Source organism: Lithobates pipiens, unplaced genomic scaffold (assembly GCF_037356315.1).
Source record: "Lithobates pipiens isolate NorthernLeopardFrog02 unplaced genomic scaffold, aLitPip1_a1.2 Scaffold_19, whole genome shotgun sequence".
NCBI lineage: Eukaryota > Metazoa > Chordata > Amphibia > Anura > Ranidae > Lithobates > Lithobates pipiens.
Genome location: NW_027507764.1, coordinates 362,767,404 through 362,794,095, shown reverse-complemented (window position 1 = coordinate 362,794,095; position 26,692 = coordinate 362,767,404). Strand labels below are relative to the sequence as shown.

The 26,692-nt window shown below is 42.7% G+C and overlaps 1 protein-coding gene across 2 annotated transcripts in view; it reads right to left on the bottom strand.

Annotated features, from left to right (window-relative positions):
• The window catches only part of RNF144B (ring finger protein 144B), a 100,146-nt gene that overhangs the window by 7,155 nt on the left and 66,299 nt on the right, over window positions 1-26,692 (bottom strand). For both annotated transcript variants that reach the window (XM_077492259.1, XM_077492260.1), the window contains exons 6-7: window positions 25,868-26,009; window positions 217-306 (exon numbers count right to left, since the gene is read on the bottom strand). In XM_077492259.1, the coding sequence (XP_077348385.1) occupies window positions 217-306; window positions 25,868-26,009 (232 nt within the window). The remainder of the gene's footprint in view (window positions 1-216; window positions 307-25,867; window positions 26,010-26,692) is intronic.

Here is a 26,692-nt window from a genome sequence, read left to right as displayed (position 1 = left end):
GAGTGCCTCATCTTCCCATGAGATGCTACACCTAAGCTATGGTTAGGGCAAATTAATAATTTGTTTTGTTCTTTCATCATTTTTGGGTATATCTCAATGCTGGTACTTTCATAGTTTAGGAGTATATGTAGAAACTTTAACAGCTCTATGTAATTTGCACAAATACAACCTATACAACCTATACTATTATATTGCTGCAAAATGAATTGTGCTTACCTGTGTCCTGTTCCACATGACCGAGGCTCTTGAATGTCCCAGTTTGTTCCTGCAGGGGCCTTTGTCATAATGCCGCAAAAATATGTCATTCTATAATACAATAACAAGACAAGAAAACAAATGTATTGTATATTACAAGTAAAAGTGTCTTTTTGCTGCATCTGGTTATATTGATGTGTTCTACTTATGTGAAAACAACTTCATATAGGCTGTTCACTTTATTGGCCACGTGCTTCATTACCAAATCACAAACAAACACTATCATATGCTAAGGTCACAGCAAACATATACCGTATATACTCGAGTATAGGCCGACCCGAATATAAGCCGAGGCCCCCAATTTACCCCCAAAAAAACTGGCAAACTTATTGACTCGTGTATAAGCCGAGGGTAAGACATGCCTGTCCATCCCTGTGTGTGTGTCCGTCCATCCCTGTGTGTCCGTCCATCCCTGTGTGTCCGTCCATCCCTGTGTGTCCGTCCATCCATCCCTGTGTGTGTGTGTGTGTGTCCATCCATCCATCCATCCCTGTGTGTGTGTGTCTCCATCCATCCATCCATCCATCCCTGTGTGTGTGTGTCTCCATCCATCCATCCATCCCTGTGTGTGTGTGTATCCATGTGTGTGTGTGTGTGTGTGTGTGTGTGTGTGTGTGTGTGTGTGTGTGTGTGTGTGTGTGTGTGTGTGTGTGTGTGTGTGTGTCCAGCCTACCTGTGTCCTGAGCCTTTGTCCCGAGCCTCCGTCCCGTGCCGAGCCTCCTTGCCTCCGTGCCTCGCCGCCGTGCCTCGCCGCCATGCCTTGCCTCCGGTCCCGTCCCGTCCCGTCCCGTGCCGTGCCGTCCTGTGCCTTGCCTCCGTCCCGTGCCCTCTTCGTTCGTCGGCGCCTCGGCGGCCATTGTAAAATTCAAAAGCTGCGCCGCCGCCTTCGCCTGTGATAGGCGGAACACTGAATTTCCCAGCAGCCTGTGTTCCGCCTATCACGTACATCGTATCATCCTCGTCCGTAGTACGAGGATGATACGAAGTCCGTGATAGGCGGAACACAGGCTGCTGGGAAATTCAGTGTTCCGCCTATCACAGGCGAAGGGGGAGCCGGAGGCGCGGCTTTTGAATCAGAATGGCCGCTGTCTGTCTGCTCGACACGCTGATCGAGCGGGCAGACAGCGATGACTCGAGTATAAGCCGAGGGGGGCACTTTCAGCCTCAAAAAAGAGGCTGAAAATCTCGGCTTATACTCGAGTATATACGGTAATTAGCACAAAGCTAATTGCTGTCTTAGTAACCTAAGTTACTATACAAATTACTCATTGGTTTTAGCTTTCCCAACTTATGGAACTGTGGGGTTGATTTACTAAAACTGAAGAGCGCAAAATCTGGTGCAGCTGTGCATGGCAGCCAATCGGCTTCTAGCTTCAGCTTGTTCAATTAAGCTTTGACAAAAAAAAAAAAAAACTGGAAGCTGATTGGTTTGTATGTAGAGCTGCAATGGATTTTGCATTCTTCAGGTTTAGTAAATCAACCCCACTATGACTAAATGGGTACTCTTTAGAAGGAGTGTGCATCTTGATAAAGCTAAGGATAAGTTCACACTCTGTGCATGTGAGGAACATGTGCAAAATCGCAAATTTTCCCAACACGCACAGAAACACAATACCCTTTAGCAGACGTGGGACGGTACTATTCATTTAAAATTCTTAATGTGCACACACTCCACTGCACCTGCATGGGTTGAACAGAGTCTTAATGTGCTTATGCACAATGTTGCAGTAGTAAAGATTAAAAAATGAGACTCAGACATTTATGATTTGTGATCAAACTCAATTTCTGAATGCGGACCTGTCTGATCTGTTGGATCTGTCTAATGTAATTTATGAATTCAGGCAATTGTGGTTCAAATGTTCTGTGTTTCTCTACAGACTGGACAATCTACGTGTTAATATTGACGCGCATGGAAACATTCACAATTTGTACTTTTATCTGCCTTTCAAACCAATTTGCGCATACTTGGGCTGTTTACAGACTGTCCAAAAATTGGGCCAGTACAGAAGCCGATTTTCGGTCAGTGTGTACAGCAGTCTGTCCAACTGAAGCCAGTCTAACGACCGGCAATTGTCAAAGGGACGTGCTGAAAAACCCTCTTTTGTAGCCAATTGCTGCTGATCAGTGTATTCTGGTAGGGGGCAGTCCCACCTGTCAGAATGCACTAGCACAGCAGGGGAGATCACCACACATTGCTTGTGTTGGTATGTAAATCTGTCAGTTTTTTGTGTTTTTTTTTTTTCCTTTAACCCACTGGGTTGGAGGAAGAAAAGCTTGCAGTGTGTACCCAGCTTAAGTTGGGGATTTGCTTTGTTATTTTTTTCTTACTATGTTGTTTTGATGCTATTGTGGATTTCGTAACACAGTCCTGTCATTAGAAGTTGTTTTTGTAGTCTCCAGTTGGGCTGTTATGTAAAAGCAAGGAGTGGAATCAAACAATGGACAATCTAGTTCAGCTGAGTATTTTATGTTGTGAAATAGTCCATCAATACCACATACCTTGTGTGTATGTGTGTGTAAGTCATGTGAAATAAAAAGCCCATATGCAGGAACAACATGTCACCGATCAGCATTGTGACTCACCACCCACAGCAAAGAATGAAATACTCCCATTCACGAGATCAATCTTGAAATATTGCATTTGCATGAGAAAACAATCAACGCCATTATGGCTACTTAAATGGAACTAAGGTACAGCTTTTTTTTCTAGTTTTATACAGAGTTGGGAATTGCTAGAACCTCTGACAGGTTTTTATTGCTCAAAATAGGGAAAATGTAGTACATGTCACACCATTGATCATGGAGTCCAAAGAATATTTTAATTAGTTAATGTAAGAATGGAATAAAACAGCTGGGTTGCTGTGTTAAATGACAAGTGCCTCACCAAAACTAGTCAACTCTATTGATTAAATGAGTCTCTCACAATACAGGATAGTAAACAGAAGATCCAGTGCCTAGTATACACATACACAAGGTTTTATATTGCTGTCTGTTTTGCTACTATAAAGTTTTTCCCTCACTTCCTATCTTGATGACACTAGGACAGGAAATAATGAGAAATCCCACAGTGGGGACATAGCTAGGTATAAAAAATAAAAAAAAAACATGCACAAGTTTTAACTATTTTCAGCTCTATTCTAGACTAAAAAGACTTTTTGCTTGGAGTTACACCTCATACTTTAGTCATGTTTTCTCTGTATATCATTTGAGTACAACATGTTATTTTCCAGCATGAATAATAATAATAGTGTAAACAATAAGAACAGAATTTTTGTACTACCCGTGAAGGGACATGGGATCAAATGTAAACTAGAGACAAGTAGTTTATACAACTGTCTTTAGTAAGAATTTAACCCTGGCAAACAAAAATCCATTGGCCATTCAGATATAACCCCTCCCACTACTATTATGCATCAGTTTAGTACAGGGGTGTCCAAACTTTTTTCAAAGTGGGCCAGATTTGAAAAAGTGAACATGCCTGAGGGCCGACCATTTTGCCTGACATTCTTTGAACCATTGAAAATTCGGTCTAAGTGTGTCCATCCGAGCACTAATACACTGCCCAACAAGAATTCTCTTGCCTTTGTTGCACTCGTTCCCAACACACAGACGAATGCTCTGCACTTTAGGGGGCACCGTTAATTCTTAATGGTACCCCACACATTGGAAAATGTAGGGTGCTTTTGGTGCAGTGCAATAAAAAAAAAAAAAAAAAAAAGCTTGGGGGCTTCTTTCCCTGCATTTTTGTGAGTAGGGAAGTCCATTGAAACTAATGGGCTGCCCTACACACAGTACGCAGCCACACAGATGTTGCATTTACGGGCTTAAAGCAGGTGGTGAGGAGGCAACATAATGCCTCTTTACCGCCATTCAAATGCCTCTGCAAAGAGATCTGTGCATGGATTGCTTTTCAGAGGAGCAGGAGTCCTGGCTAATATCACACACAAGCCCTACAAAAGCAGTTTTGATGGTATAAGAATGGGGGTCCGGATTAAAAGTAACATACACACAGACACAAGCACACAAATGCAGGGACACATACAGACAAATGCACGCCGCACACACATGCAGACACATGCATACACATACATACAGACATATATGCACACACATACAGACACATGTGCACACACACATGCAGACACATGCATACACATACATACAGACATATATGCACACACATACAGACATACATACAGACACATGTGCACACACACATACACATACACACACACATACAGACATACATACAGACACATGCATACACATACACATACTTACAGACACCTACAGAAATACATACAGACACACATACACACACATACAGACATACAGACACATGTGCACACACACGTACATACAGACATATATACAGACACACACATACACATACACACACACACAGACATACATACTGACACATGGGCACACACACATACATACAGACATAAATGCACACACATACAGACATACATACAGACACATGTGCACACACATACAGACATATATACAGACACATGTGCACACACATACATACAGACATACATACAGACACATGTGCACACACACATACATACAGACACATGTGCACACACACATACATACAGACACATGTGCACACACACACACACAGACACATGTGCACACACACACACAGACACATGTGCACACACACACACATACAGACACATGTACACACACACATACAGACACATTCACACACACACACATAAATACATACACATGTGAACACACACATACAGACACATGTGCACACAGACACATGTGCACACACATACAGACACATGTGCGCATACACATACAGACACATGTGCACACACACATACATACAGACACATGTGCACACACACACACACATACAGACACATGTGCACACACACACACACATACATACACATGTGCACACACACACACACACATACACATGTGCACACACACACATACAGACACATGTGCACACACACATACAGACACATGTGCACACACACACATACAGACAGATGTGCGCACACACACATACAGACACATGTGCACACACACAAACATACATACACATGTGCACATACACACACATACAGACACATGTGCACACACACATACATACATACATACACATGTGCACATACACAGACACATGTGCACACACACATATACAGACACATATGCACACACACATACAGACACATGTTCACACACACACATACAGACACATGTGCACACACACACACATACAGACACATGTGCACACACACACACATACATACATACATACAGACACATGTGCACACACACATACAGACACATGTGCACACAGACACATGTGCACACACATACAGACACATGTGCGCACACACATACAGACACATGTGCACACATACATACAGACACATGTGCACACATACATACAGACACATGTGCACACACACATACATACAGAAACATGTGCACACACACACATGTGCACACACACACACACATGTGCACACACACACACACACACATGCAGACACATGTGCACACACACATACAGACACATGTGCACACACATACAGACACATATGCACACGCACACACATACAGACAGATGTGCGCACACACACATACAGACACATGTGCACACACACATACAGACACATGTGCACACACACAAACATACATATACATGTGCACATACACACACATACAGACATGTGCACACACACATACATACATACACATGTGCACATACACACACATACAGACACATGTGCACACACACACATACAGACACATGTGCACACACACATACAGACACATGTGCACACACACAGACACATGTGCACACACACATATACAGACACATGTGCACACAAACATACAGACACATGTGCACACACACACATACAGACAAATGTGCACACACACACATACAGACACATGTGCACATACAGACACATGTGCACACACACATACAGACACATGTGCACACACACATACAGACACATGTGCGCACACACACATACAGACACATGTGCGCACACACACATACAGACACATGTGCACACACACATACAGACACATGTGCACATACACACACATGCATACACATACATACATACACACACACACACACATGAATAAAGGCCTTTTTAACACTAATCTAGCTTGTAGTACAGTACCTTTGCAGCTTCCTCATTCAGCCGGGTACTGCACTGTAGGGGGAAGCAGAGAGCACAGCACAATCCTCTGCACTTTACTTTCACTTTTGAAGCTCACGGAGCTTCTCACAGTGCCGGGGATCGGCTGATCTGACAGCCCTGATCCCGCAGCACAATAAATTGAGAAAGACCAGGCGGGCCGTTCAAACCCGGACCGCGGGCCGCAATTGGCCCGCGGGCCGGACTTTGGACATGCCTGGTTTAGTAGAAAGCAATGCAGGAGTAGAACACAAGTGGTCAGGACAGATTTTACGGCAAAAAATAAAAAATCCCTTTTACTTTATCGTTCATTTTGGGTCACAGGATGAGATTAAATCAGAGACAGGTGGGACATCCAAAAGCAGTCCAAGTAAGTGGCGGGCAAGGCACAGAGAGATCCAAGCAATATGGAATTTATACCATGCATAGTCTAGAAGAAGGAGCCATGATTGAGAAAACAGCACCAAAAACAGAAACCAGGAGCTACATATCAGGTCAAGAAGCACCTTAACCACTTGCTTACTGGGCACTTAAACACCCTTCCTGACCAGACCAATTTTCAGCTTTCGGTGCTCTCACACTTTGAATGACAATTACTCAGTCATGCAACACTGTACCCAAATGATTTTTTGTCCTTTTTTTCCCACAAATAGAGCTTTCTTTTGGTGGTATTTGATCACCTCTGGGGTTTTTATTTTTTGCGCTATAAATAAAAAAAGACCGAAAATTTTTAAAAAAAACGCATATTTCTTTGTTTCTGTGATAAAATTTTGTAAAATTATAATTTTTTTTTCATAAATTTTGGGCACAATTTATACTGCTACATATCTTTGGTAAAAATAACCCAAATTAGTGGATATTATTTGGTCTTTGTGAAAGTTAGAGAGTCTACAAGCTGTGGTGTGAATCATACAAAATTGATCACACCTGATGTACTGGTGGCCTATCTCATTTCTTGCGACCCGAACAAGTCAGGAAAGTACAAATACCCCCCAAATGACCCCTTTTTTGAAAGTAGACATTCCAAGGTATTTACTAAGATGCATGGTGAGGTTTTTGATGTTGTCATCTTTTTCCCACAATTCTTTGCAAAATGAAGATTTTTTTTTTTTTTCTCACAAAATTTTCAATGTAATAGGTTATTTCTCTCACATGGCATGTGTATACCACAAATGACACCCCAAAATACGTTCTGCTACTCCTTCTGAGTATTACGATACCAAATGTGTGAGACTTTTACACAGCCTGGCCACATACAGAGGCCCAATATTGAAATAGCACCATCAGGCGTTCTAGGAGCATAAATTACACATTTCATTTCTCAACCACCTATTACATTTTTGAAGGCCCTGGAGCACCAGGACAATGGAAATGCCCACAAAGTGACCCCATTTTGGAAATCTAACACCCCAACGTATAATCTATGAGGCATATTGAGTCGTTTGAATGGTTCATTTTTTTTCCAGAAGTTTTGGGAAAATGTGGAAAAAAAATGAAAACGCATTTTTTTTACGCAAAGTTGTCCATTTATAAGATATTTCCAACACATAGCATGTACATAGCAAAAATGACACCCCAAAATACGTTCTACTACTCCTCCTGAGTATAACGATACCAAATGTGTGAGACTTTTACACAGCCTGGCCATATACAGAGGCCCAATATTGAAATATCACCATCAGGCGTTCTAGGAGCATAAATTACACATCTTATTTCTCAACCCCCTATTACAGTTTTGAAGGCCCTGGAGCACCAGGACAATGGAAATGCCCACAGATGGCACTGGGGCTGGCACTGGCAGATGGCACATGGTGCTGGCTATTTGCTCTGGCTAATTGCTCTGGCAAATGGGGCTGGCAGATGGCACTGCGGCTGGCAGATGGCACTGGCGCTGGCAGGTGGCACTGGCAGGTGGCACTGACGGCACTGTGGCTGACGGCACTGGGGCTGACGGCACTGGGGCTGATGGATGGCACTGGGGCTGACGGATGGCACTGGCGCTGGCAGGTGGCACTGGCAGGTGGCACTGGCAGGTGGCACTGGCACGTGGCACTGGCGGCACTGGCACTGGCGGCACTGGGGCTGACGGCACTGGGGCTGACGGCACTGGGGCTGACGGATGGCACTGGCAGGTGGCACTGGTGCTGGCAGGTGGCACTGGCAGGTGGCACTGGCGGGACTGGCACTGGCGGCACTGGGGCTGACGGCACTGGGGCTGACGGATGGCACTGGCGCTGGCAGGGGGCACTGGCGCTGGCAGGTGGCACTGGCGCTGGCAGGTGGCACTGGCGGCACTGGCACTACTGGCAGATGGCACTGGGCTGACAGATGGCACTGGGCTGACAGATGGCACTGGCACTGGGGCTGACAGTTGGCACTGGGGCTGACAGATGGCACTGGGGCTGACAGTTGGCACTGGGGCTGACAGTGTTAGTCACAGTATACAATATATCACTCACAGATCCTCTCTCTCCTCACACGCTGTCTCTGTGTGAGGAGGGAGAGACACGGCAATGGGAGATGATCTCATATGTTTACATTTGAGATCATCTCCCATTGGCAGCTGCGATCGCGCTGTGAACGGCCGCTTTGATTGGCCGTTCACGGCGATCTATGTTTGCCTGTCTCCGGGAGACACGGCGAATACAAAACTTCCGCGATGCGCGCCCCCGGCGGCGCGCATTGCGGAAGTAAACACAAGGACGTCCAGGGACGACCAGTCGAAGGAACCCGCCTGCTCTACGGCCGTCATTTGGCTATAGGGCGGGCTGGAGGTGGTTAAAGAACAAAACTGTACTCAAGAACTATAAGCTTCAAACAATGATGGACTAACATTCCACATCAAAAAAAGGTTCAACAACACAACCCCTCAAAGGCAGGACACAAACCAAGTAGCAAAAAAGTCAAAGGAAGAAATTAGCAAATGCATCCATTAGCACAACATCATTTTGACAACAGCAAAGAGGCTTAAGCCTAGCATGTCTAAGCCTAGACCTCAGGTAAATGAAGTTAGGAACAAAGAAGATATGTTAAGATGAAGTCAATTTTATCCCATAATTGGGCTTAAAAGCCAAGAAATTTCCCATTAAAGGAAAAAAAAACACACAAACACAATCCATTATAATGTTAGTCCCCAAGCCTCAAAGAGGAACCATTTCCAAATGGAGGAAGTGGAGAAGGTCTTTATCTTAGGTTAAACTGTTACTTCAATACGTTTTCCCTTAATAAAATAGGGCAGGAGATTTCAAAGAAAACGGCAATCAAAGGCTAATGTTGTCACACTATTCTGTTTGCTGCAACCCACCAGTCTTATCATAAATGAATGAGAGAGAAACTGGGTCATATCTACAGGTTGTGCAACAGCTCTAAAATCAGATAGTACTCTGTACAACAAAACTAGTGTACAGGAAACTAAGACGTGATATAAGGCAAAGACCAGGGTATAGGAGTTATATATGAAGACATGAGGTAAATGTCACAATATAGAGCCCAGTGCTCAAGACCACAATTGGGGTCATAACAGCATTTTAAGGTTCACTCAGAATGCAAGAGTACTGAACACGCTCTAAAACACACAGGGCTGGAAAATACCAAATGCAGAGCTCAGTGCTCAAATGCCAAAATGAATCATCAGCTGGAGTGGCTATCAACATGTCAGATCCCTAACATTTCCTAACATTAGGGATCTGACATGTTGCCCCCAGTAAGGCAACCTAAACAAACCAATGTATCTTGGATACTCAAAAATCTACTGCTAAGAGTAAGGTCTAAGTAGCTGGAGGTGTTGATTCACTAAGGGCAGCAACATGGACAAACCAAGGCAATACCTGTGTGACCCTTGCCATTAAAGTAAACACTTAAGCTCCTGCATCTTCCACTTTTCCATGTAAAAAGTGATGGAATAGAGAAAAAATGATGGTGCTCCAAAGTATGAACGTGCTCATAAAATGAATAACAAAGTTCTTGGCACATACCTCAGTGGTGTACCTTGACAGCACTCTGTGGATAACAAGTACAAGAGAGCACCACATGCAGGGTTCAGTGCCATTCACACTCCCAGTGATGTTTGCCCAGTTAGTAGGAGTACTCACAGAATGAGTCTTTAGTTTAGAGATTGCTACACACTGAAGGCAATGACACAGCTCTGGACCTGTAATGTGCTCTGCAGCTACCAAACCAGTACATTTGGTATCTAGGGAACACCATAAACAGAGCCCAGTACCCAAAAGTCACATTACAGGCTAGCCCTGCAATCTTTAGTATAATTGGGTCTAGGTGTGGGCCCCAAGATGGCACTATGGATCAGCTTACCTGGATAGCTTTATAACAAGCCCAGCTCATCAGCACAACAATAAATCTTGGATGAAGGAAACATTTATTGATAAAAAGGAAAAAACATGTCTAGTAAAAATAGGCAAACTTTTCTCAGAAAATAAATTGTCCTTCCTGAAGGACTCTAGCAAAAATAAATGCAGCGTGATGGGAGTAGGAGGGGTTACACCTGATTGGATAGAGACTTTTTTGTTTCCCAATGTCCAATTCCTCTTAAGGGCAGCAGAACATCAAAATTGTCTCTGATTGTGTTTCCCTTAAAGCTGAAGTTTAAGTATTAAAATTTTTACATAGTTACATTGGTCCAGCTTGAATCAATGTAATTATGTATGTATCTACCATACCTGGCAAATACCCCAAGAAACTGTAAATCACTGTAGAAGACACGTTACTATATTGATCTCCACTACCTTCTGGGTCCTGTGCTAAGTGGCTGCCCTTCTATATTGTAAACACAGGAGGTCACCAGCTCAGCACAACCATCATTCGCACAACACTTAGGGGTTGTTAAGCCACTCTAATTCATACCATCCGCTCTGTGTCCTAATGCTGTGTCCCCCTGTGTGTGTGATTTATAAAAATGCTGATTACTCATTTCAGAGTGCCAATTGCGCTCACGTGACCGGCCAGCTCTCTCCTTTCCCCATCTGACAGGTGCAGCGGGCAGGCAGGGCCGAGATTCCCCCGCTGACGTCAGGCAGGGCGAGGAGAGGTGAGACGGAGAGAGCCGGCCGGTCACGTGAGCGCCAATCGGCACTTTGAAATTAGTTATGATCAGCATATTTTTTATAAATCACACACACAGGGGGACACATCATTAGGACACAGAGCGGATGGTATGACAATGTAAATCTTATTTCAGCAACAGGAGGGGCAGAGGCGGGTACTGTCACAAGCTGACGGGTAGGAATGGGGAAGAGCAGACAGCAGACAGCGGATAATGGAGGCATGTAAACTGACCCCGGTGTCAGGGCTCAGCAGCCATGATAAACTGTTGACAGTTTACAAAGGGAAGGGTAGAAACTGGCAGGATCAGCCAGGTTTTTCAGGTAATGCAGGGGGCCAAATTAGACAGCTTAAGCACCGTGCTGTATAAAGTGCTCTAAAGGGACAGGATCCATCTGTTTGTTTTTTTAGATTAACAAATTCTTTAATGAATGCAAAGTGTTCTGTGACTGAATGAGGTAGAGAGGTGGTGCAGTGACTTCACAATCATGACCTTATACAAAGCAAAGTGTTTTATGACTGGACGAGGTGGAGATCATGATGGATGAATGAATTTACCTTGCTGGCTACTGTATTCTGACAGTCACAACCCACAGCTGCCATCATACTTGAACATCTAATTCGGCCAACAGTTTTTTTTACCTGGCTCCTTCAACAAAAATAATAATAATAAACTTCTGTCAAGCCGAGGGGTGCCAACAGGGGCACTAACAGCACGACATCACCACCACACCTTGTCTAATGAGAGAACATTCTGCATTTATTGAGAAAATGCAAAGTGTTCGAAGAATGGCACTGGATCCAAATACTAGTTGGGATCACTGTAGCAGTGGTGACTTCCAGCTTCCATGGTGATCCAACAGGTAGTTGGACGTAAAAGTTGCCATACCTAAACTTCAGCTTTATTGAACTATAAGTAAAAACAATTTTTTAACAAAATTGCATTACAGGCATCCAAATTTCCACTTTACTATATAGTAACATGCTTGTTGCAATGATGAGAAACGCAAAGCATTTAGAAACTTATGCATGGGCCAGATACATTGTGAAACTATAATTTTTCACTGCAGAAATTGTAAACACTTTGCTTTGGTGAAATGAGATCGCACACAGCTGCTAAGCGTATGTGTAAATGGGCTCTGTTTACTGTGTACACAATCATTAGAAAGGCAGGCACACTGCCGACATATCACCTATCACTATAAACTGAGACCAGCCTGCTTCAGCCTTGTATACTCTGGTTTTGAGCTGACGCTGATGGCTCTGAATTGTAATATTCTACCATAATGTCAACGTTGTAAAAACCATTCAATGCTGTAAAAACCATTTAAATGCATATCTGCTTCCTATCACAGAAACACCAGTAATGAAATTATATGTACTTGTTTTATGCCATTTTTAGAAGAAAAATCCAAATGACCAATTAGGGTCTGTAAACAAATGAGGCTATTATATATATACAAAAAATTACACTCTTTATATAGGACTTTTCTATAGAAACTTTTACTAAAATTGTGACTAACATAGAGAATCCTAATTCATGACGGTGTGTGGTAACAAAAAAAAAAACGAGATAAATATATTCTAAACAGGAATCATGGCTCTCTAGTTTTGCACTCCATGGAAATTTGAACTTTTTCCAACTATGTGTGGCATTAAGCAATCAATTATGTTTGTTTGTACTAGCTGGCAGCCTATGTTACAGTTTTTTTCTGCAATTGAAAACACGGCATTGTACTCACCTTTGGTCTCTGCAGTGACATAGCATTAAAATTAGCAAGCCATGCAAAAAATGCCTAGATTAAGGCTTACCTGTAGGTTCAAGAAATATCTCCTAAACCTACACGGTTTAGCAGATATTTACTAAAAGACAGTCACAGCTGTCTACGGCGCATGCGCCGTAGACAGCGGCGCCCAGGCGCACTATCGCTCTTAGCAGCATGCCGTTGCTAATTGCGATATGCCGTTAGTGGCGGCTCCCGTGCGCATGCGCGGTAGTGACGTCATCGCTGCTCCGGCGCTGTGAGTGGCCGGAGCAGCAATACCCGGAAGAAGATGGACGCTCTGGACTACAGGGGACAGAAGTGACATCGCTGGCTCCTGTGTCAGGTAAGAGGCACATAATGGGCTACTATGCGATGCATAGTAGCCCATTATGCTTTACCTTTGCAGGGAGACAAAGAGGAAGTAAAACCATCAGAGTTCACTTCCTCTTTAAATAGGGTTGCACCAATACCACTTTTCTAAGACCGAGTACAAGTACCAATACTTTTTTCAAGTACTCACCGATACTGATTACCGATACTTTTTTAAATGTCATTAAGTAGCACTAATATGCAGCACTGATGGATAAGTGGCACTGATGTGGCGTGGACCGTGTCAGTCGTTTTCTATTAAAACTTTTTAAATTTGATATTTTGTATAAATAAGGATAAGAATTATATCTGACGTAGTGCTGGCTCTTTAAATCTCTGTCTTTCACACTTCAATGGGCTCAGGGAAGCCCTGATACCTCTCACCCAATGGATATAAGAGAAAAGAGAATGGCAGAACCTAGTGCTCTCTGCTTTTAAAACATTTATTTTGCATATCAAAGATAGGAAAAACACTTATAAATGTGGCACTTCAAGCCATGCTAGCTGAACAGGCATAATTCAGGCATAAACTCAGCAGCTTCACGAGATAGCCACGATATGACCTCAGTATGTAGGAACCGACCCCTATACGCGTTAAATCAAGGCGTAGACTTCTTTAGTGGGTTTACCTCTACTGAAGAAGTCTATGCCTTGACATAACGTGCATAGGGGCATAGCCTACGTAGTGATGTCACATCGCGGCCATCTCGTGAAACCACTGATTTTATGCCAGAGTTATGCCTGTTCAGCAGCACGGCTTGAAATGTTTTGATATGCGAAATATATGTTTTAAAAATGTAGAGCACTAGATTCTGCCATTGTCTTTCCTCACATATCCATTGGGTGAGAGGTTTCAGGGCTTCCCTGAGCCCATTGAAGGGAGTGTGAGAGACAGAGATTTAAAGCGCCAGCACCACGCCAGATATATTTCTGATCCACAGAGGGGAAACTGCTGATTTTGACCCGCTGGTAAAACGGGTCAAAATATGAGATGAGCAGCCTATGAGACTGGTGGAGGAGAGCACAAGCACTTTTGGAATCAGTTTGGCACTTTTTGGTAAATTTCTTTTTTGTGGATCTACTACATCTAGTCACATTTTATTATATATTCATGTTCTTTAACAGATCTATGAACTTTTCCTTCTTATTCTTATGGTGATTAGAAAGTTATTAGTTTATACACTTGATTACATTATCATTGTTTTCATTTAGGATACACGATTTCATTAGCGCAGCACTGTTTTTTATTTTAATTAAAACCAGGAACAAATGTATGAAAAAGCCAAGGAAGGGCTGGGCTCTTTGTAAGGTTTGTAGTGCGGTCTGGTGCAATTGATTGCTTTGGTGGAGATGGGTCGGCACCTCAGACATGATTGTGGAGTGAGAAGCCCTTGATGGGCCATAAGAATTGTTTGGCAGTCTGTGCCCCTGTTAGAGAGAATAACCCTTGTATCCAGTTCCATTTCAGACAAATTGCATTTAAAGCCTGGAGCTGAGCAGTTCTCTATCTGCCAAAAATGATGTCAGTATTGTACTCTGAATCATTAAACTACTAGGAGGTGGGTCAATGACACCCAGCACTTACAAGATGTGTTTGGTCTTCTGGCTTGAATGGCACTGGGAATAATTTATCCTGAAAGATTAAGGGCATCTAGGAGGTGGAAAGAGATTACTGTGGGGAGAAATGAAGTACTGCAGTCAGGGCTGTTTTTTTAACACCCGCTAGGAGACCATAATCCCAAAGATTTTCCCCCAGAGTTGGACTTTAATGTGGTTCTAAAGCCTGAACTTTTTTTTTTTTACTTTAATGCATTCCCTGCATTAAGGTAAAAAATTATTAAATAATAATATCACCCCCTCACCTCCCCCCCGTCCTCACTCAATCCTGTCTGTAGCGGCTCTCCTTGCTCTAACAGCCATTGGCTCCAGCTGCTGTCAGTCAAATCCTGTGATGGAGTGGGACCAAGCCAGTCGGTGTCTGTGGATGCAGGCAGTGTGGCTCACAGGTGTGGGACAATAGGAAGCAGCTTCCTATAGTGGCACACCGAAAAGAGGAGGAGCCAGGAAAGTCAGTGAGGGACCACAAAAGAGGAGGATCAGGGCCGCTCTGTGCAATTCTATTGCACAGTGCAGATAAGTATAACAAGTTTGTTATTTAAAAAAAATAAAAAAAATTATAATCACTTTAATTCACAGTCAAGCTTAAACTCTCTTGGTCATGCTGTTAAATGAGCATGGTCTTAAAATAATGGTGTGCTTATCAAGAAAGGTATACTCTACATTTACCTGATCAAAAGACTGCAAGTCTTAAATCTGATTCAAACCTTTTTAAGTGGAGCATGAAAGCAGCAGAGATCATAAGCAACAGGCAGAAATCCTGTGTAGAGCATTACTCGGTATGACATTTCTTAAATAAAAAAAGGAAATGAGTGCATACTCACAAAGCCCAAAGCTGATAGGTAATGTTAACTAGACACAAGTAGTGGGATGTTCCTCATAGGGGGAAGTATCAATATGATGAAGAGGGTTAATTCCTGGAAGCGCATTAGCTGGTGAGTCTCAGTGACGCCAGGGTGTATTAGTGCTTTCCCCCTGTGAGGGACATCCTGCCACTTGGGTCTGGTCTACATTAACCCCCCTGGCGGTATTCCCAAGTCTGGCTTGGGGTGAAAATGTTGTACCATTAGCGGTAACCCCGAGCCAGACTCGGGATCGCATCGTTGAATCCAAGAAGAGGTTACTTACCTTGTCCCCTGGATCCAGCAATGTCCCCCCGCTGTACGAGCCGTCCTCCGCTCGATCTATCATGGAGCCGGGCTCCGTTCCCTGCGAGCGTTGCGACGCATGGGGACGGAGAACGGCGCCAAATTCAAAAAGTGAAACACACAGTATACATACAGTGTAATGTAATCTTACAAATTACATTGCTGTATGTAATTATTTAACATCCCCTTTGTCCCTAGTGTTCTGTCCAGTGCCCTGCATGCAGTTTTATAATATAAAAACTGTTCTTTATGCCTGGAAACTGGAGATTGTCCATAGTAACCAAAACTTTCCCTTTACATCAAAAATGGTTTTAGACCAGCTAGAAAACAGCGATAATAAATTAGAATCACTCGCAGAATTGAGCGATAGTGATTTGTGGGGAGATCCATCATCAAACACTGAAAAGTAATGACAGTGACAATTCTGCAACTGAGCAAATTTCAGTGTTTTTGATTTGATTACATTACAGAATATGTTTTATTATTGTTATATAATTATTTGGTATAATTATTTATAGTTATTTATTATATTATAATTTATGATTTAATTTTTCACACTTTATCATACCCGGGATGTCTACTAGACTTTGGTTCGGACAGATTTAAGTGAGTTATTCCTAAGAATTACAGGCCTACAATATAAAACGCTAAATTTCCATGCAAAATAATGGTACTGCTTTCAGCACCTAAAATCTGAAATAATCATACCGCCAGGGAGGTTAATAAAAGTAATACCTGGTATCGCACTAGGCCTTTACGTCCTTTTGTGTTTTTTGTTAAAGATTTCCCAGTCAGAAAAGGGCAGCATTGGCGCTGTGTACCAGAATGTGCTACAAGTGATCCTTTGAATGATCCACACTACTATGTTGATCCACGGGAATTCTCTAGTGCTACGGTGTCATTTGGAAATTTTAATTTGTTTTGAGAAATTATGTGTGGAGGTGGGATGTCTATTTCCTGAAGACAGAGGATTAGCATTGCAGCCTAGTGTGGCGTTTTCATCAATTTCTGCCTTCATGTTGAATAGATATACATTATAAAAATTGTACTGGCTCTATTAGCATTAGCATATATATATATATATATATATATATATATATATATATATATATGCTCTCAGACAGTAGTGAAATGAACATAGCAATCCAGCATTGTTCCCATTTAAGAACACGTGCTGCTAGCCTCAGACATCTGAGCTTTTGTGTTCTCTCGTGTAGTCCAGGTTATTAAAAACTGAGTTCTGCTTATAATATATTAGTCAGAGGCAGTTAACTAAAAAACTTAAGGGAAAGTCATAATGCCGTTAATAATTTACTGCCAAATTGTTAGGTTTCTAGTGTACCTAACATGCTGCACATTCAGTTGCTAAGCAATAATAATAAATGTCACTAATCTATCATAACAAAACACGTCACCTATGGCCCTGTCCTCTTTCTTATTCATCTGTCAGACAGCTCTATTTCGAGGCTAATTATAAGTCAGCCAGAGGGAACTTCTAATTCCTTCTTGAAATCTTTCACAGAAAAGCATATCTTCTTTTATATAGAATCTGAAGTGAAAATCTTCCTCAAAACCTTAGCTTAGGTTCAGCCAAGGAGGGTTAAATCTGCTGTCAGGTCTATATAGCTGTCTAAAGGCAGGGAGATCTTCCTCAACCCACAGTCATACCTTGACAGCCAGTGCTCTCTCTATAGTGTATTCTTCATATATTCCTTTGCAGAATCCAATGGGGAGTGGTGATGATACCAGCGTTATGGTGGAATTAGTGGTTGATCCAAAGGAATATATGGAGAATGCGGGGTATGCAGGATAGATATACACCTGATGCGGTGGGACTGCATTGGGCAGCTATTCCAGCACAGTCCCACCGCATGACAAAGCAGAATGTCTTGTCTCATGTGTGTCCAGTTCACACCACCACCTTGCAGTGATGTGCACTACAAAAAGGTACTGCGTGCAGTGCTGGAATACGATTTAGGAAATGTCTGTGTGACATGTCAATAAAGTTTGTTTAAAAAAAAGTAAACAGTGCGATGTGCCAAGATAAGTACATCAGCATGATGTGTTGCCAGGGTCCACTGAATGGACCTTAAAGAAGGTAAGAAGGTCATGAACAGCAGGCCACTAGTTATCACAACACCTCTATTATTCACAAAGACTATCTCCACATATTGAAGAACAGTACAAGACAATATTGATATTTATAGATCCTAGGTTATGAACTGGTACCTTCGGGTGATAGGACACTGGCAATGTTTTTGAGGAAAAACCCCTGTGCCTCCCATGGCAAAACCTACAAAGGATACAATAACAAAGCCAGGGCCAGTAACAAAGTATACAAACAGAAATAACACAAGGTAGCCCATTTCCTCAATTCTCAGTGTGGGCTATCACAATCATAAAGCTTAGTGAACAGATAGTACATACATGGGTACAATTAGAACATACCAATGGTACAAGTAGCTAAATGAAGCATTTTTAACTTTCTGAATCTGGATGGTGATGGCTGTATTAAAGCTGTTGTCCAAGAAACTGTGACATGGTTGCAGAAAAGTCTGCCTCAGTCAGGTAGGCCATTTGTTGCGTGCCTAAGATATAGCTAGAATCAGATGCAGAGACTGGTGTTAAAAATAGGGTCCTGCTCCAATTCAAGGGAAGCACTGTTACTCTAAGTAGTTTAAATGTTCTGCAGGCTTTTGCTGTGGTTCCCTTATGCCCAGTCTCCACCTTTGCTCTTGGTGAGGGTATTCCCCTGTAGGGTACTCACAGAGTAGTGTGAGGAAAGTATGTCTATGAAGGAGTACACAGCAACCCAAGTTTCATTCTGTTGCAAAGTCCATGTAGTAAAAGGGCAGGAGGATGTGCCTAAGTAATATATAAAGGGCTCTAGGTGGAAGTGGCACTAAACCATGCAACCTATGGTGCAACCTATGGTGTCGTGTAACAACTGGTCATACCCACGAGATTAAGCTCTGAGTGGTGGAATATTAGCCCATATTTGAAAAGGTAACTCTGAGCAGGGCTAGTACAAGGGGTGGGCAGAAGGGGCACCTGCCCTGATCTGTGTCCCGATATGCAGGGAGGGGGGGCGCATTGGGAGCTTCCACGGTTCTCCTGCCTCATTGACAGGAGTGACTCTTATTCTCCCTCATTCGCGGCACTGTAATGATCCTCGCTCTGCCTTATCTCTCGCTCTCTCTCTCTCTCTCTCTTATCTGTGCAGTTTCAATTCTGTCTCATATAGGCTGTGCCGTGCCCTCTATGTACTTCTACACTGCACACACAATAGAAGGCTGCCCTCGCTGAGCTCTCCTGAGCAGTGAATAGTGATTACAGAGAACTAATCTTTTAGAAGTAGCCGACAGAGACAAGAGCAGTTGAAAAATCCTTTTTCTGTAATCACTACTGTGCTGCCTAAGATAGGGCTCTGAAATTCTAAACACCTCCGTATCCCCCTCTCCTCCAGTTATTGGGGTCCTAACCCCTAGCTCCCAGATGAGGACAGAACTTCCCCTTTTACACACTTGCTCCTCCTCCAATCTCCCACTATGAGCTACAGTCATGCCGCTTAAGGTAGGGGGCACATTAATGTAAAGGGGGAGGGAGGAGAGGGGGTCATAGTTATGTAATGGGGGGCACACTAATGTAAGGGGGGGTCACACTAATGTAAGGAGGTGATGCTTTTATGTGAGGAGGGGGCACACTATACAAGGAGGGGGTGCTCTTATGTGAGGAGGGGGCACACTAATGTAAAGGGGGGAGGGAGGGAGTCACAGTTATGTAAGGAGGGGGCACACTAATGTAAGGGGGGTCACACTAATATAAGGAGGGGATGCTCTTATGAGAGGAGGGGGCACACTAATGTAAGGAGGGGATGCTCATGTGTGAGGAGGGGGCACACTATTGTAAGGAGGGGGTGCTCTTATGTGAGGAGAGGGCACACTAATGTAAGGAGGGGATACTCTTATATGAGGAGGAGGCACACTAATGTAAGGAGGGGATGCTCTTATGTGAGTAGGCGGCACACAATTGTAAGGAGGGGATGCTCTTATGTGAGTAGGCGGCACACAATTGTAAGGAGGGGATGCTCCTATGTAAGGAGGGGGCACAGTAATGTAAGGAGGGGTGCTCTTATGTAAGGAGGGGGCACACTTATGTAAGGAGGAGGTGCTCTTATGAGAGGAGGGGGCACACTAATGTAAGGAGGGGGTGCTCTTATGTGAGGAGGGGGCACACTAATGTAAGGAGGGGGTGCTCTTATGAGAGGAGGGGCACACAAATGTAAGAAGGGGGGCACATCAATGTAAGGAGGGGAGCACACTAATGTAAGAGGGGGGCACACTAATGTAAGGGAGGCACACTGAAAGGAAGGACTCTGATGTATGATGGAGAATTAATGTAAGAAGGGACATTGATTATAAAGGGGGACAATGATGTAAGGGGGGACTTTACTGTGGGAGGGCACATTGATGTAAAGATGGACTCCGGTGTAAGGGAGGACTGTGATGTAAGGGAGGACTCTGATGTAAAGGGGGACTGCTGTGTGGAGGGAAGGCCTCTTAAGTAAGGATGGACTTTTTATGTCAGGCAGGACAAGGGCGACTCCTTATTTAAAGGGGAACTATTGATGTGAAGGGAGGGGGGCTCTTGATGTAAGTGTAGACTCCGGAATTCTGATGTGAAGGTTGCTAAGTAGTCTATGAAAGGTTTACTGAAAAACATATTTAATGGGAAGAGTTTTCCTTGTACTGAGTGTTAAACATGCCTGATAAGCGGGGCACAGATTGTGCAATTTTCTTTCCTTAAATTGCTGGGTTTCCACAGTCAGTGTTGATGGGGGAATCCCTCTCGCAGTGCTATTGTGTTCTGCTAGTGGGAAGCCTTCCTGGCCAGCAGAACACATGATCATTGCTAGATTCTATAACCACTGGCAGTAATCGCACGTAAAAGATCCAACGGGCTGCTAGTACCCAAGTCGATCAATGGATCGACTTGGGTACAACCAGCCAGCCCACAGATGGATTGAATCTTGGCTTGTTCCTGCAAAATCACATGTTTTCCCATCACGCACAGGAATGTGTTTCCCTTGACACTCAACAGTGCCATTGATGGCACCCCCATGCATCTGCTAATGCACACATTTTCATGGGCCTCAAACTGCATGGTGCCACAGCATCATGCGGTTTGGTGTGGGGCATCTTTTTGAAAAGAGTCAGGGACTTTTCCAATTTCCCGCATGTAAGGCAGCCTACTGAAATAAAGGGGCTGCCCTAAACACATGCATGCTCGATCGCACCTGTAGGTGTGAACCTAGCCTAACTTTATTTTAAATTTTCTAACTCAAATCTTATCACTCACAGTCAATATCATCTCTTAACACAGACCAATTGTAAACAAGGCCTTAAGGCGCATTCACAGACATGTGGATTGTGGTAAAAGCAAGCAGTGTCAAACACCAACAATGATTGCGGCGCATTTGAAGGAACCCTTTCAGTCTCATTCCCTCTGAGCCCCCTAGAGTCCTTTAGTTCCAGGCACCTCACAGAGCCTAGCTTCCACCTCCTCTCCTTCATACCACTGACTTAGATGCCAATCAGTCCTATTCAGACTGACACCAGTGACACAATGGCAATTATTTCTTTCTAGTGACACCAGCAACACAGAGACATCTTTTCTTCCTTTCAGTGACACCATGGATGCAGGGACATTCTTTTGTTTCAATAACATCACAGATGCAGGGATGTTTTCTGTCTGACCATTGCTACTGTTAGCCCCATATTTATGAGCCAATTGTAAACTATTCAGTTCACTGCAGTGTAACACAACAATTGGTACTATTTTGGTACACATCACATTACATACATTACAAACCTAACACCACTGTTACCCTATCCTGAGGGAGGGGATGCAGTTTGCCATTTTCACCCTGGGCACCAATAGTCCCGGCACTGTCTGTGAATGAAATGGTTTCAAATACATTCACAGTTTCCTGATAGTTTAACATATAAATGTGAATTGCCCAGGATACACATAAACAATGTACAGCAAGTATTGGCGGTATTATCTCTTATACTTGTTGTATGGCTACATTAACGGTCAAATAAACAGCATTAACCTGTGCTACCAATCCATGTAATTTATCCCATATAGGGTCCAGACTTTGCCCAACAAGATATGTACACCCCCTAGGGTTCTTCATGGTCTTGGTGGAGTTTTTCCTTCAGTTTTACCAAAACCATGTAGTGCAAGGGCCTGCCTGATTGCATACAAATTGAAACTCCTAAGGTTGACCTCATGTTATATGGTTTTGGTAAATCTGAAGGAAAAACTCAGCAGAAAAACTGATAGTGTGTATGGGGCTTTAGAGGTGGACCATGGCCCTGAACCTGTATAGCACTCTGCAGTTAACATGTGTTGCATCAAGTGCAGGATCCAGTGCCTGATGTAACATTACAGACTGTTCTCATAGTGTGGGGTCTGGGTATGGCTACCATGGTATTACTGAGGTTGCACCGATCCAGGTGCACTGCTGCTAATGTTGTATTGGAAGACAGTGAGAAGTTGACTGAAGAATTAATTGATGAATCCGAAGTAAAATAAACTAGTTAGGTTAAGATTGATTTCTCTGTAAGGAAGAAGAGGTCCATTACCTTAGGACACTAGCAAAAAACTGAGGATTCACAAAGTAGGGTAGGGTTATAGCAGCCCACATAGCAAGCAATTGTGCTGCAAGTTTTAAAATGAATTGGTAAGCTATTGCTAGACCTGCCAGGCATCACAAGTGTGTTAAAAAAAAATAAAAAAAACAAAAGAGGATTAACGCTGCGCTAAAGGTAAATTATCATTAAATATGATGAAAAAAGCAGCTGGCACTGGAGTCAGGATACAATAACTCAAATTACTAAGGGCCGGTTCACACTGCGGCGCGAGGCGAGGCGACACGGCTCGCCTCGCCTCGCTCCCGCAAGTCGTCCCCATTGAGTACAATGGAACCGTTCTGAGAGGAGCGACTCGAGTCGCTCCGACTCAGAAAAAAGGTTCCTGTACTACTTCGGGGCGACTTCGGGGGCGACTTGCATTGACTTCTATGCAGAAGTCCTCTGCAAGTCGCCGCTGACCCCCCCTGCAAGTCGCGGCGAGGAAGTCGGAGACGCCTCGCCGCGGCTCGCAGTGTGAACCGGCCCTAAAGTGCAAAAGAAAGTGCAGCGCTAATAATAAAAATACCAAACTGAATCAAAATAAATAAATTAAATAAATAAATAATAATAATGATATACTTATTAGATGAATTATCCCACTAAGGTGACATAAAATAACCCTTCAAGGTGACGTAAAATAAATAAAAATTTAAAAACGTAGATAAATAAAAACAATATCCAAGTAGTGGCCAATCCCAAGACGATGTCCCCTCGCAACGAAACACGTAAGATGGGGCCAGTGACGCTAACGTCATCACGCTGTTTTTGAGATTGATGGGCAACAGGATCACAGCGGGAAGCTAGTGGAGACGCCGCGATCTCCATGATTGATTTTACACGCTAATTCGATGCTTTTCTGTAAGTGCAATATTTTATTTACCTATTAAAAGTATTCAGAACGATTACACTATGGAGGCATATTTTGTTCTTCCTTTATGAGCGGCATGATTGCCATACCCATACCCATTTTGTGAGCCGTTTTGAGGAGTCGTTATAAGGTTTGGGGATACCTGAGAATTTCTCCTCTACGCCTAAAGTAAGGAGTCTGTTTCTCAGTTATCTGAGATTGGATTGTGTTTTTCCAGCACTTCTATGTGGATTATCTTTTTGTGCACTACCTACTATCTCACTTTATATTGGACTTTATTTATTTATATATATATTAATTGTTTTGATTATTTAATGTATTACTTGCATAGGTTATATATTATTGTTTGTTATTAGAGCAAAGGATTTTTTACAATTATGAATTTTGCTTGGTGTCTGCCTTAGTTTTAATCTTTCAGGGATTTTTCACCACTACTTGGGTATTGTTTTTATTTATCTAAGTTTTTTAATTTTTATTAATTTCATGTCACCTTGAAGGGTTATTTTATGTCACCTTAGTGGGATAATTCATCTAATAAGTATATCAATATTATTATGTATTTATTTAATTCATTTATTTATTTTTAGATTGATATTTGATTCAGTTTGGTATTTTTATTATTAGCGCTGCACTTTCTTTTGCACATCACAAGTTTGTTGAACAAGTGCAGCAAGTTCGCATTGCATGACTCCAGATCAACTTTCTTTGCAAACATTCTGTAAGTCTGCTGCAAGTTCTGGTTCAGTTATGTTGTGCAATATTCATCCCACCACAGGGGTCACTGTGACAGAATTTTCATGCTGTAGACTTGCAGTCTTGCTGTAGAGTCTTGCTGTAGACTCATCCCTGCAACTTTGCTCTTGCTAGAGACTTGCCACACAAATTTGCTACAAATTGGAAAAGTGTCAACTAGAATTTGTGCTTCAAGCGCTCTGCAAGTGTACAACTTGCTAGTGAAAATGTGCAGCAAGTTAACAAGACTTGCAACCCAACACTGCCACAAATTTGTGGCAAGTTATCCTTGCTATCTGGGAGGACATCCAGGGACCATGTCCTCAAAGACTTTACCAGTGTCCAATCACTTCAAAGTGCCAGCCTCTCACCCAGGATCTATGAATATCAAGCATGTGTCCTGTACCTTACAATTAGGATACCTAATGTGGTTGTGTCTTATTAGAGAAGAGAGCAAGCTGAGTGTATGACTATGCAGTTGACAAGACAGGGGAGCATGTCAGAGCATTATGTGGACACCAGTGCTCTCTGTATGGTTCCATGCAGCCTGCTGAATATTTCTTGGATATTTTGTTTGGTGCTGAGAAGAAATAAAAGCCCCACCACCAGTAACACATGGCAATGTTAGCTTTTCATATACCAAAAAAGTGGATTGAACATAATGTAAAAAAAGCTGACAGGTAGGGTTTTTATGAAAGAAGAAACTGTATTGGTCTTTTCTCTCAAAAATGCTTATCCCTGCCTGTCAGTGATAGTTTACACTGGGCCATGCATGCGCAGCTATGCATAAAGTTATGGTACCACTCAGTGCCATGCGCAGGAGTGACATCATCATGGCCCGGCCATTGAAGAGGCCAAACAGAGTGAACCTGTAAGATCAGGAGAGGATGTAAGTGCCCGTGACCTCTGGGACTGCTGACAGTGCTTCAGTGGAGGGCATCATTTAACAGGTAAATTCTTTTACAATGTGCTAAATATGAAGTGCATAACAGTAGGGGGAGCCTGCTGGAGTGGAGGATCAGGTAAGTAAAAGTGTTTTTCCAAGTCCTTTAGACAGTAAAGAGCAGTTAACCCTCTGCAGTTGCGGCACACCCCCACTTTTGCATAAGCATAAAAAAAAATTAAAAATCAGCGAGTCTCAACAATATCAGATACTCACGTCAAGGTTTTGTAAGCAGTACCAGCAGAATGTGTGTTTGCAGTTTTTGCACATCATTTGTGCACAGCCTTCATTCCTCTCAATGTAAATATGACACATAGGACATTGCTTGATACAAGCATCTACATCTGTACAGTCAGCCCTAAAAAAAGGAAATACGTTCAATTAAATGTTTCAACCAACATACATGTTGTCAAACTTCAGAGATATAACTGAACTCTTTAAATACAGTACCCAGCACTTGCTTTGCCAGCTGTTTGTTGCCCTGTCCCAACTTTTTTGAGACATTTTGCTATCACTATGAAAATGACCCTACCTTTTTCTTAAAATGGTAAATTTTGTCATTTTAAATATTTATGTTTTCTATTTTCTATTATGAATATAATATGGGTTTATGAGATTTGCAAACCATTGGTTTCTGTTTTTATTTAGATTTTACACATCGCCCTAACTTTTTTGGAATTGGGGTTGAATATGGTTACATTAGGCTAAACAACACATCGGCAGTTGCTTATCTGACACAAGTCAGACATGCAAGTCTTGTTTCCTTTGTTTTGACTACTTTTAAATGATGATGTTCATCTTGATTTCATATTACATTGCATAACAATAATAATACCAGGCTCTGTGGAATTTTGCACACACCCATCTGCTATCTAAAAAATGCGTAGCTGTATGTGTGCATAAAAAATGTAATTATTGAAGCTAAGCACTAAATAAACAGCTAAATACAGAGAGGAAATGCATACAAGGGAGAAGGTTTACCTGCCCAGGAAAGGATCTGTATTTCTATCCATAGAAGTCTCATTTACTGTACACACCTCT